Below are 13,865 nucleotides of genomic sequence, written 5' to 3' on the forward strand. Positions count from 1 at the left end.
CAGAATCGTGCTACAATGAGGGGGGGGGGGGGAGGGGGACTACTAGAAGCACAGATTTTTCATATTTAGAACGAAGCTCCCGAAAGCCACTGACCCAACCCTCTTCCTCCTCCTCCCTTCCCCTTATCACCATCTCCATCCCCCTTCCCCTCCCCGTCTCCTCCCTTCACCCCTTATTACTCCTCTCACAATCCCCCCTTCCCTTCCTCCCCACCCTACCTTAATGTTCCCCTTTCCTTTTGCTTCCCTATCCTCCTCTTACCTCCTATCACCCCTCTCACAACCCTTCCCCACAAGTGCCCTCTTCCCTTTGCTCCCTTTCCTCCCCTCTCACACCCTTCCCCTTATGTTACCCCTTCCATGGCTTCCCTTTCCCCCCCTCACCTCTAGTTACCCTCTCTCACAACCTCCTCTACTGCTCCCCCTTCCCCTTCCCCTCCTCCTTCCCTCCCCCATTATATTCCCCCTTTCCTTCACCCCTCTTTACTTCCCTCTCACATCCCTCCCCTTATGTTACCCCTTTCCCTCGCCTTCCTTCCCTCCCCTTGCCCTTTATCACCCCTATCACAATCCTCCCGTCATTTCGCCTTCATTTTCTCCCCTCACCCCTTTATCTTGATCATTCTATTTGTTTTCCAGTACCTCACCCACTTTCCATCAGTCTCCCTCTTCCCTTCTCTCCTCCCCTCTCTACCTGTCCACTCCCTCCCGCAGATCCCTTCACCTGCCTATTACCTGAGAACCTTTACAAGAGCACTCACATTCACCTGCTTGCGTGGAACAGGGAAGGTTGGGTTCCCTTGGTCTCTTATCTCTTTCTGCTGCTACTTTTACTGCTACTACTGCTACTGCTGCTGCTACTACTACTGCTACTACTAATACTATTGTTCTCTTCCAGGTGTTCAATCTATGAGTCCCACCTGCAGTTGCTTCTTAAAATGAGATTTCTAAAGGTAAGTCTGTCTACCTGTCTGTATGTCTGTCACTGCCTGTCAATCATTTTGTTGGTCAATCTGCCTGTCTGTTAGCAAATCTGTCCGTTTCTTTTATATGTCTGTGTTGTTTCATCCGTCCGTGTCCTTCTATGTTTGTCTGTGTCTGTCTGTCAATTGTCTTTCAGTCACTGCATATCTATCTGTCTCTGTGTGTCTATCATTCCGTCTTTTTGCCTGTCTGTTGGTATGTCTGTTAGTTTCTCTTACAGGTCTGTGTTGTTTCATCTGTCAGTGTTTTTGAAAGTCTATCTGTGTCTGTCTGTCAATTTTCTTCCCTCTCTTAATCTCTCAGACTTTATCTCCGTCAGTAGAAACATAATAAGTGAAAGTTAAAAAGGAGGCAGTTCACTCTTCGTTGCTTTGAGGAGTTACAAAGAGGACTCAGAAAAACTGTAAGTAAAAGAAAAAGTAAATTAGAAGTGATATTAAAACAGAGTATTTGACGGCACTGCAACTCCCCCTTACGCTAACCAATTCTTCTCTCTCTCTCTCTCTCTCTCTCTCTCTCTCTCTCTCTCTCTCTCTCTCTCTCTCTCTCTCTCTCTCTCTCTCTCTCTCTTTTCCAGGGTTACGAGAAGATCCTGCTGCTGCTACTAGGTAAGAGAGAGAGAGAGAGAGAGAGAGAGAGAGAGAGAGAGACTGTAATCGTAGTGGTACTCATATTAGCAACAACCACCACAACAATATCGACAAAAACAACAACAATAATATTAATAATAATAGTAATAATAATAATAATAATAATAATAATAATAATAATAATAATAATAATAATCTAATGGACAATCATACAGATATGTATACACACACACACACACACACACACACACACACACACACACACACACACACACACACACACACACACAACAAATGCGTTTTCATCTAGGCATGTATTAATGAATGTATGAATACAGGTATGTTCGTATGTGTGTGTGTGTGTGTGTGTGTGTGTGTGTGTACTTATGTACGTGCGTATGTACGTGTCCTTCCCCAGCAGTGGCATGGTGTAGTGGAAACTTGGCGGGGGGAAAAGAAGCCAAGAGCAACACCACCCTCACCACCACCACCGCCAGACGAGTCATCACCACCACCACCACCACCACCACTAAGCCAACCACCACCACCACTAAACCAACCACAATCACCACTAAACCAACCATCACCACCACCACTAAACCAACCACCACCACCACCACTATACCAACCACCACCACCACTAAACCAACCACCACCACCACCACCACTAAACCAACAACCACCAAACCAACCACCACCACCACTAAACCAACCACCACCACCACCACCACCACTAAACCAACCACCACCACCACTATACCAACCACCACCACCACCACCACTATACCAACCACCACCACCACCACCGTAAGGCCGACCATCCCCACCACTACCACCGCCACCACCAAGGGCAACACCATAGAGCCTCATGCCGTTCAAAGGTAGGCGTTCCCTTCCACGTGCTGAGTGTTGATTGGCAGGTGTTACAAAGGTGTCTCCTCTTGTACGTGGCTCATGAAATACATACCGATTTATATTTTTGATTTGTTTTATTGTTTATTAAGTCTTTGGTGCTATTTATGTCGTGTTATGAGCAATGTCTGATGGTGCATAAATCTCTCTCTCTCTCTCTCTCTCTCTCTCTCTCTCTCTCTCTCTCTCTCTCTCTCTCTCTCTCTCTCCTTCTTTTTCTTTTTCTCCAGGGACGATATTTTGGTGATCTTTTCCTTGGAGGCGGACCCTGACGATGTGTACGTGGGCACACCAGTTGATATATGTTTCGAGGTAAGCACTGTTCCCAGGTGTAAGTTTAGGTGTTAAGGAGACGTTCTAAAGGGGTCTCGAGACACTACCTAGGCGTTGAGATACCGCTAGGCCGTGGTAGGAGGAGCCAGGTGACAGGTGGGTTGTGGGAGGAGACAGTACATCTTGAAGTGTGTAGAAGGACGGGGTAAAGAGGGAAAGTGTTTACCTGCCAAGCAATCGTGCTGTTCTAACGTTACTACCACTGTGTGATTATTTTCATTTGCGAATAATATCTTTCCATAACCATCGATGTTATACGCACGATGTCAATGGTTCCTCATCCCACCGCTGGCACCAGTGTTACTCTTAAGCTACACCTCAATATAAAAAGTGTCTTCTACTGCTTAGTAACATCATGTCATCTTTAAAACTATGTGTCGTATTGTAGTGGTTAGCACACCTAGCTTCGAATCCGTAGCCCGGATTAGTAGATCCCAGGTTCGGGACAGTCAGCGCCTAGCATAGTCAGCTGTTCATCCATTTCGAGGTAGTCAATAAATGGGGTGCCTAGAGAAATCTAGGGAATGTAAACTGAGGCAACCCGGATGTCACACTGCGCCTGTGTCCCAGAGGCTCAGAGGAAATGACCAGCGACGCAACGCGCGGTCATGGCGTAGGTCGCCAACTTTACCTTAAAACTCTTCTTGTATTAATCTATTCTAGTGCCATCATTGGCTTGGCATTATGGTCCTTTCACCAAAACACCAGTCAATTACCACCACTAATATCGATTACTCCAGCTACAACCAAAATACAACTCCTGTTCGGCCAACTTTTTTCTCTTACTCTAATCATGCAACAGAATATTATCTATCATCACATTTAACAACGAAACTATAGTCTCACAACTCCGTCATTACCAAATTTCTACCCTGGCACTGATCCCGCCATCATTACCTACAAGATAACATGTCTGCTACTGATAATCTCCAACGCGCTCCAAAAATGCCTCTCTAGGGAGAATCCATTTTTCCAAGGAGTGGAACACGGACTTGCTCAGTAGAGATGTTATTACGGCCAATATTGGTAGAAACTTTGCCTTCAATAGTGAACTTTTATTTCGGTGACACTTGGAAAGTTTTTTCGAATTATTTTTTCTTTTGTCCTTGATATGCTTTCTTTAATGTGGAAATAAAAAGCGGATGATGAGGTTCTTGGGTGTGTGAATGTGGCCATTCATGTGCTTTTCTCTCAGGCGTTTGGCGACGGTCCTCCGATGGATGCGGCTGTGCAGTTTGGGGATGGAAGTACTTACGAAGCCGGGACGTACGGAGGTGGGTTAATACGTGTGTGTGTGTGTGTGTGTGTGTGTGTGTGTGTGTGTGTGTGTGTGTGTGTGTGTGTGTGTGTGTGTGTGTGTGTGTGTGTGTGTGATTTCTTGTTGCCAGATCCTCTCGGGAAGCAAGACTTTATTCGATAAGATTTCTGCATGTCTATCTTCTACATCATTCCTTTCATTCATTATCTGAGTCTTAAGTGTGACGGAGTTAGAAAAATCGCAACTTCTAGGATTTTTACTATGCCAGCTCTAGTTACTGTGGGTCTCTCTTCCTGTCTGCATGTCCCCCCTGCCCCCACCCTCTGCCTCCCTACATCCTTATCCCCACCTTCTTCCAGGCTCAGGGGAAGTGTGTGTGGTCCACGTGTACAACATCTCGGGTGAGCACATCGCACAACTTCTTATCAACGAAGTAGTAGAGGCCGAAGCAACAATCACCGTCAGGCCAGCGTGAGTACCTTGCGGCGCCTCGACCATCTCTGTGTGGTGATGGTGGTGATGAGACTGATTGTGATGATGGCATTAGGTGGTGGGAGTGATGGTGATAATGACTGTGAGGATATAAAGTACCAATAGTAAAAAAAAAATGGTAATAAAGCATCTAGGGAGAGGTAGGTGTGGTAAAATGTGTATGAATGAGTGTGTGTGTGTGTGTGTGTGTGTGTGTGTGTGTGTGTGTGTGTGTGTGTGTGTGTGTGTGTGTGTGTGTGTGTGTGTGTGTGTGTGTGTGTTTCGTTTTCGCTCTCTCATCTTCCAATACTTCCTGATATGTCCATGTGTCTTTGTCATATCTGTCCTTTATAGTGTTTTATGACCAATTCTTGCATCTCTCTCTCTCTCTCTCTCTCTCTCTCTCTCTCTCTCTCTCTCTCTCTCTCTCTCTCTCTCTCTCTCTCTCTCTCTCTCCAGTGACCCCGTTGTAGAGTTTAACCTCGTAAGTGAGATGACGAAAACTGGCGGCGTTATCTTCTTGACGGTCAGGGTGAGTACTTCTTCCTCGCCACGCCTCATCACCTCATATCCCCTCCTCGAGCATCCTCATTACAGCCTCCGCACACTTCATCACCTCTCACTCCTCATCACCCATCTCCCAACATCCTCACCACACCCTCCTTACACCTCATCACTTCTTACACATCATAACCTCTCCTCCAGCACACCCATCAGACCCTCCTCTCACCACTGCCATTATCACACCTCACAACACCTCTCGCTACACCTTTCACCACACCTCAGTTCTCACCACTCCCTCCTCACACCACCTCCGGCCCCCCTCAACTTCTTCATCCTTATCTTTACTTCAAAACAAGATTTTTTACTTCCCATTATTCAAAAACACTCTTTAATTTTAACACACACACACACACACACACACACACACACACACACACACACACACACACACACACACACACACACACACACACATTGTGATCATACATCAATTCCTGAAATATAAATGAATAAAAAATACGACGAAAATTTAGATAACGGAAGAGGTATTAAATCCAAATTCTACTCTTCGTCCTCGTCCACTTCCTCTTCCTCCTCGTCGTCCTCCTCCTCCTCGTCTGCAGGTCACCTCAGAAGAGCATCAGCCGTGGCCTTGGTATGTGGAGTTTAATGGGCCTGACACGCGACACCGCGGGGAGTTTGATGGTACGTGGTGGTAGTAGTAGTAGTAGTAGTAGTAGTAGTAGTAGTAATAGTAGTAGTAGTAGTAGTAGTAGTAGTAGTAGTAGTAGTACTATAGTCGGTTACCCCCTCCTAGATGCTTCTCATACCTACATACAATTAAATTTACACAATGAAAAGTACCTCCTCATCCATCCCATTCAACTTCCTCCTGAACATACACACTCAACATACACCCCACCCCCGCCACTCCTACTTCACAGCCAACCCTTCCCACGCATCTCAGCCCATTCTAACCCCAGCTGTCCTTTCAGATGGTGAGACTTCGATCCAGCTGATGCACACGATCACTTCCAATTACAATAACGCCCAAGTACTGTTCACCGTTGTCATCGCAGACGTTCCTTACACCTACACTAACCGTATAGCAATCTACCCTGAGGAGGACTTTGGGGCTTACGTTCCCTGGAAATTTGACCATTCGGATCTTGTACCTACAGAACGTGAGTGCGTGTATGTGTGCGTGTGTGTGTGTGTGTGTGTGTGTGTGTGTGTGTGTGTGTGTGTGTGTGTGTGTGTGTGTGTGTGTGTGTGTGTGTGTGTGTGTGTGTGTGTGTGTGTGTGTTCCTCACACTCCTTTCCACTCCCACAGCGTTCCCCGTGCTCTCCTTCACCGCGGACCACCACCACGTCACACTGGGAGACACCGTCACCCTCACCTTGCAGGTAAGCGAGGCGCCCCGCCACGCCCTGACCATGGTGACAAGGCTCGCCGCCGACACACACATGCGGGAGACATGAGATCACAGACAACTAGGAAGTGAAACAACACTTAATTTAGAGATGAAACTACACTTAGTATATACTTAATATCTGAAACTGCACTTATCAAATACTGAAAAGGTGAAACTTTACTTATTATTCATTTAAGAGGAGACAATTAAAGGTGAAACTTAACTTCGCAAAGGCTTGAGAGGTAAACTTTCACTCACTAAATAATTAAGAGATGAAACTTCAGGGAAGAGTATCTGCAATACAAAATTAAAATGTACTTAAGAAGTGGAACTCAACTTGGCAAATACTTTAAAGACAGAATTACACGTGTCAAAACCTTTCGACGTGAAACTAAAAAAAAAAGTAGAAAAATTAAACAACCACGAGGGAGAGGGAGAGATAATACACACTTAGGAGATATTTACGAAGCAATCTCTCTCTCTCTCTCTCTCTCTCTCTCTCTCTCTCTCTCTCTCTCTCTCTCTGCAGGCCAGTGATCCATTTACACGCGCTGTTTTCGACTTCGGTGACGGATTTGCACACGAGTTATATGAGAATGACGGTGAGTATGTAGATCTGTGTGTGTGTGTGTGTGTGTGTGTGTGTGTGTGTGTGTGTGTGTGTGTGTGTGTGTGTGTGTGTGTGTGTGTGTGTGTGTGTGTGTGACAACATGAGGTGCCGATACCCAAGTTAATGGAGATGATAATAATAATAATAATAATAATAATAATAATAATAATAATAATAATAATGGTGTTAATAATAATAATAATAATAATAATAATAATAATAATAATAATAATAATAATAATAATAATAATAATAATAATAATAATAATAATAATAATAATAATAATAATAATAATAATAATAATAATAATAATAATAATAATAATAATAATAATAATAAAATAATAATAATAATAATAATAATAATAATAATAATAATAATAATAATAATAATAATAATAAAAGTAATAATAATAATAATAATAATAATAATGGTGTTAATAATAATAATAATAATAATAATAATAATAATAATAATAATAATAATAATACGAGTTCATATTTAATAGCATAAGGACATAATGCAGCTATAGTCGGTATCCCGAAAGCTGGCGGGGACAATCCTTCAGGGAGGGACTCGCGGACTTCGCATCATTGCTTGGGTGACGGTACTGCGCGCTCCTAGGCAAATTCTTAACTTGTTCTATCTTGCATGAAATTAACTTTGTATTCCTACCAAAACCCTTTTTGAGTTGTAAGTTAAACTGCCTAGAAACCAATGCAATAATACCTTTATTGATAAATATTTGCCTTTTGAACTATAGTAGATAAATCTGAAGCGACATTCATAACAAAACAAGGTCGTAAAATATTCGGGGATTGAAGCGGCAACTTGATATTATTAAAGCCTGTTAAGGCTAAACTTTTTCCCTACTCCTACAAAGTGCTAGTCTACACTCTACATAATGTCATTCATTATTTGTGATATTTTATTGTATTGACTTATATCATTGTCCTTCAGTCATAATGTGTATTGATGCTACCTAGTCATAACACCGGCCCAAAAGCAGAAGGCTTTTCATCGTCTTATCGTGTTATCGTGAAATGTAATTATATTTACATATTATTTTAATAAATATAAGGAATATGAAGAGCGAATTATAAGACCAATAATTAATTATAAAAAAAAAATATATGAATTGTAAGAATAACTACATTAAGATACGAAGAGGTAGCAGAGAGCGACAGACAGTAGGCAATCTCATGGCAAACGGACTTTGCCGCATGTTAGATCTCAAGATATAGTATATCTATGGATACATTATAGATATAGTAAACAACAGCCCAATGAGTGGCGCAGAGACCGTCACCCAAGCAATGATGCCAAGTCCGCGAGTCCATTCATGAAGGATTATCCCCACCAGCTCTCGTGACAACGACTATAGGAGTCTGAACGAGGGCAGTTTTTATGTATACATAACCAAACCTATCTTCCCTATCCATGAATTTAGCCTTTTCCTTGAAGGTATCTATCGTATTGAAACTCACCACATGATTACAGAGCCTGTTCGACTCATCCACTACTCTGGTCGTAAGACATTATTTGGTTTGGTATATATAAATATTTTTATCTCACTACTTTCAACTATTTCTACAAGTCCCGCTCTGCTCCTCTGAACCTTACCCTTGTTCAAGATCTCTATTCACTTAAAATTCACTTGCCTCTGCGTACACTTCGACTCTAGAAATGCGATTTCAGACGCTGAAGCCCGTCCATGTAAAGAAAGTTCTCCAGGCGTGCACCATTGGCCGTTCTTCCATACTCCATCATCTTGGCAAAGCAATAGTTTTCCGCAAAAACACGAGTCTTTATTATTTTTGCCCTATAATAGAAGCTTTTTTTTAAAAATGACTACTGCGGGACGAAGTTATGTGGTGCCGAGATCAAAGCTGGCCGCTACGTCCTCGTGGCCTCGTCCCCGCCCTGTCCCCGCCGCCCCTCACCCCGGAACACTCCCTCCAACAGACGGTACAATGACCTACACTACGACGGTGACCTACGGGAAGGCGGGAACCTACACGGTGGCCGTCACTACCTACGCCGACAGCCAATTTATAATTGAAACTTTGACCATACATGTGGAGGATGACCCTAACACTGATGTTGCGCCTCGTAAGTAATAGCAGTGGTAGTATTAGCAATAGTAATCATATGAAATATTTATGTCGGGTAGAACTGATGATGATGATGATGAGAATGATGAATACAATAATAATAAGAGTAATAATAATGTTAATAATAATAATAATAATAATAATAATAATAATAATAATAATAATAATAATAATAATAATAATAATAACAAGTTATATTAGTAACAAGAAGAAAAAAAAAAAAAAAAGAAACGCAACAAACAAGCCATGATAAAAAATAAAAAATCAATGTCAACAATGGTATAATTAGCATGAGTACAGAGCTCACCACGATACAGCAATCCTAATTCTATTTCCTAATACTCCTTCTCATCTTCTTGCTTCTCCTCCTCCTCCCTACAGGTTCACCTAACCCACCCAGTCCTTCCGTCTTCATCGTCGCCTTCCCGCTGGAAGGTGCCGTGGGCTCCTACTTCTTCTTCAACATCCAGGTGATAATGGGATGCGTAGGGCTGGGGAAGGGGTGGGGACATGAGAGGACTGGATCAGAGTGACGGGGATGAGGTGCAAGATGAGGGTGGAACAGTTCGGGGGCGTGGGTGAACTTCTCTCCTTTAATGTTCACCATTACGCTGCTTTGAACAAGATCGAGGTTTTGAGCACACAGAAGTTTATGAGTCGGTGGAGTAGTGCGCTGGCAGCGGAAAATGAAGGTGAGGAAGGTGGTGACTGGTGTTGCACGGCTGAGTAGCTCTGATGTCGAACATGAGAGCATTGGATCAGAGTGACGGGGATGAGGAGCAAGATGAGGAATGAACAGTTCGGGTGCGTGAGTGGAACAGTGTGCTTGGAGAAGCGGAGCATGAGGGTCAGGAAGGTGGTGATGCTCGGCCGAGTCATAACAACACGCGAGGCTGCAGGATATCCATCTCAAATTGACCTCTCCTGGCCACTCTTGTTTATTGCCGGGGTCAGTGGACTGAGAGATGTTGGTATGCCTGATGCACACCTAATTTGACAGTGTTGGTTATATAAATATATGTAGAAGACCTATTGCCCTTATGATGGAGGTGTGATGGGTGGGTGGGGAGCAGGAATAAAGTATTGGGGGATGAAAGGGCGTTTAGACGGGGGAGCCTTCCATCAGCACTTTCATGACAGTCTTCTCTGCAGGTACAACGACATTCTTCTAGAATGATTAATAGGCACGACTCGTTTCACGTGACTGATTGGACCATTGACTTTGGTGACGGGGCACCAGAGATTTATGGCGATTGGCCCAATGGTAAGTGTGTGTGTGTGTGTGTGTGTGTGTGTGTGTGTGTGTGTGTGTGTGTGTGTGTGTGTGTGTGTGTTTGAGCATTTCTTGTGTTTTCTTTTTTTGTGTGTGTGTCTTTGTATATTTTCTTAACCTTTTTTTCTGACCCAGGACCTTCGCTAATTGAGGGACACGTGTACGCCGCGTCCGGGGAGTACACGGTGGTGGCCACGGTCCGTGGTCCTAAAGATGTCCTGGTGACGGGGCAGATCACGGTGCGGGTCACGGCGGGACCAGGCGGCGGCAGCTATGGAGGGGAAGGTGAGTGCTGCTGCTGCTGATGCCCGGAGTAGTAGTAGTAGTAGTAGTAGTAGTAGTAGTAGTAGCAGCGGGGATGGTAGTGGTAGTAGTAGTAGTAGTAGTAGAAGTAATAATAATAATAATAATAATAATAATAATAATAATAATAGTAGTAGTAGTAGTAGTAGTAGTAGTAGTAGCGGTGGTAGTAGTAGTACCCCCACCGTAACACCTTCCGGTTCCTCCGTAGTGCTGGCAGCCCTGGCCGACTATCGCGGTTTTTACATCGGGGTGTTGGTGCTGCTGTTGCTGCTGCTGCTGGGACTGCTGGCGTTGGCGGTGCTGGTGGGGCTGACCAACACGGAGATGGGAGCGGAGGCGGCTTAATCACCACCACCACCACCACCAATGAAGTCTAAAGTGGCAACGTCTCTCAAAACAACACTACTTATATACAAACGTCAAACAAGACAAGAAAAAAATGAAAGGAAACAAAATGAAATAGGAAGTTTATGAAGAGAAGTATCAATGAACAAGAGACAAAAAGAAAAAAAACAACGACCTAACTCTTTCAAGAGGAGGGTATCAGGACACCTCTCCTCCCGAAATTGACTTCTCTTTCGGCCGCTCCTCTCTAATCTTTTTAGGGGCAGTAAGTAGCGGGCTTTTTTTTTCATTATTTTTTTAAGCCCTTGATCTGTCTCCTTTGCTGTAAAAAAAATTGCACTAAAAAGATGAAACAACGACAATAAGAAATACTACAACAGAAAACGCAAAATAACAACAACAATAACAACTACAAAAAAGAGGAAAAAAACAATACAGAAAAGACTAAACAACAGCAAAAACAAGAACGACAGAAATACACCAAATAAAAAAAATCTAACACAAAAAAATGGGGAAAAAAACGAGACTAAATTTATCTAAATCTGTAAACGAATCAATAAAATAAACAAGTGAGTAAAAGAAAACACTGAGCGAAAAACTAATAATAAAAATATTTAACTTTTTTCCCTCCCTCGCTCCCTCTCTTACTTCCCTCATTCCTTTCCTCAAATTTTGAAAAGAGAAGGAAGAGAGAATGAGGAAGAGATAGAAAGAGAAAGATAGACAGGAGGATGGGCGCGAATAAAAATAAAAGAAAATAGATTAGATAAAAGAGAACAAAAAGAAAGAATGATGATGTCCATGAAAAACTTAAACAATCTTGTTAAAGTTCATGTGCGTTGAAGCTCCTTGCGCACACACACACACACACACACACACACACACACACACACACACACACACCGCTCCGATAGCTCAGTCGGTTAAAGCGCTGCGCTGCTAGGCTTCACGGCGTGGCATGCAGAGGTTCAAGCCTCGCTCAGGCCGAGATTTTTCCGCTGAGTCAAACCATTTCAAAGAGTCCGTTGAAGCGTTGGCTTCCGTGGGTCCTTTCCTCCCCTCTGCTCTGCCACACAGTCCCAACACCTATTTTTCCTCTCACATGTTATCTATAGCTAACATGTTGGGAAGGCGGAGGCTGAGTGGTTAGCGTGTCGGCCCCGCATTCGCTGCGTTGTGGATGATGCGGGTTCGAATCCGCCGCTAACCACCTGGGACTTTTCAGTCACCGCCGAGTGGCCTAAGACTACCCACATGCTGTCCTGAAGACCACCAATCAGCCTGGACTCTAGAAGAAACTGTGCAAGTGAAATCCAGAATGAGCTCCGGGGGGCAGTATGAGCCAATAATAATGGTGCCACTATAAACAATTGCCTGCGCCATGACGGGCCCATGACGGGCTCGGGACGACCATTAGGCCCCTAAGGAATAGCCTACCGGGAGGAAGAGATGTGTTGCGATTGTGTGGCAGAGCAGAGGAAAGGACCCGCGGAAGCCAACGCCTGAACGGACTCTTTGAAATGGTTTGACGGAGTGGTTACTGTCCGCTCTTGAGCAAGGGGGATGGGGTGTGTGGTGTGTAAGGTCCCAGCAGTACCCAGAGATCGACTATAATGAGCTTGCTCTTGTCAGAAGGGTACTTGCTGGCGCCGATTGCGAGTCCATTCGTGATCAGGCCGTGGTGAAACACACACACACACACACACACACACACACACACAAGGGATCAGTATTACTTAGTTATTTCATTAGTCTTATCGTTGTTCCACGATGCACGAAAATTTATTATACTCTATATCAGTCTGCTATTTTGTCTGAACGAGTCTATCTGTTTGTCTGTCTCCCTCTTGTACAATAAATAATAAGTGTTGATCACGAATTTCTTTTTACATCGCCTTTGTGTTTAACTCCTGACCTGAATTTGGCGATTTTCTCTCTCTCTCTCTCTCTCTCTCTCTCTCTCTCTCTCTCTCATTAAATTGATAGATGGAAGTTATTACCTCAGACATGGAAGTTATGCTATTGGAACGCTTAGTTTGTTTGTCCGTTTAATAGGATGATTACGCAAAAATCAACACCTAAAGACTAATATTTTTATAAAACTTATTAGAAAGGTGCAGCGAGGGTTACGAAACAGCCCGCCAAGCTTGGGGAAACTTCCGATGAAACAGAGAATGATGGCGAATGAATGATAAGAACTGCACGAATCATGACTTTGGGCGGCCTCAAGGACACACCCGCCTACGCTTTGAGAGACCCTGAGTGCCTCCAGAGGGTGTAGGACAGGAGTGGGAAGCGGTTCAGCCGACAGATTTCTAAACGTGGTATTAGTCTTTACTAACACTAATGGCGCTGATTTTTCTTTTTTGTCCCGTTTTTTAAGGCGTGGTTAGTTAGTTTTGTTGTTTTTTCTATACCACTCTTTTACGAATGAGTTTGTAAAACGTCGACTTACTCTGTGAAAAGCCAACACTAAATACTAACAAAGATCAAATAAATGGTACGATGCACAAGTCGCGATAGCTACAATGGGGCAAATATAATCGGTCGACGGTGGCGCCGCCAAACGGGTGTGATGAAGATTTGGCCGATATAATGGGGGCCACTGTAGCTTTCTGACATTCTTCTGATTCTTCCCTTCACTTGACCTTTTACGTGAAAAAAACAAAAGATTAAGGAAAGTTTTATCGAAGGAGAGAGAGAGAGAGAGAGAGAGAGAGAGAGAGAGAGAGAGAGAGAGAGAGAGAGA

General features: G+C 43.6%; 1 protein-coding gene across 1 annotated transcript; it reads left to right on the top strand.

Moving 5' to 3' along the window:
* The first annotated feature begins 824 nt into the window (after positions 1–824).
* LOC127008244 (mucin-17-like) lies at positions 825–12,948 on the top strand. Its single transcript, XM_050879988.1, has 16 exons — positions 825–953; positions 1,562–1,592; positions 1,993–2,455; positions 2,717–2,798; positions 4,015–4,093; positions 4,437–4,548; positions 5,008–5,080; positions 5,676–5,757; positions 6,048–6,236; positions 6,386–6,459; positions 6,997–7,069; positions 9,044–9,190; positions 9,574–9,662; positions 10,345–10,456; positions 10,601–10,750; positions 10,980–12,948. Exons 1-16 carry the CDS (start codon positions 939–941, stop codon positions 11,114–11,116), a joined length of 1,908 nt encoding a protein of 635 aa, XP_050735945.1. The 5' UTR covers positions 825–938; the 3' UTR covers positions 11,117–12,948.
* The last annotated feature ends 917 nt before the right edge of the window (positions 12,949–13,865 follow it).

Source organism: Eriocheir sinensis, chromosome 37 (assembly GCF_024679095.1).
Source record: "Eriocheir sinensis breed Jianghai 21 chromosome 37, ASM2467909v1, whole genome shotgun sequence".
NCBI lineage: Eukaryota > Metazoa > Arthropoda > Malacostraca > Decapoda > Varunidae > Eriocheir > Eriocheir sinensis.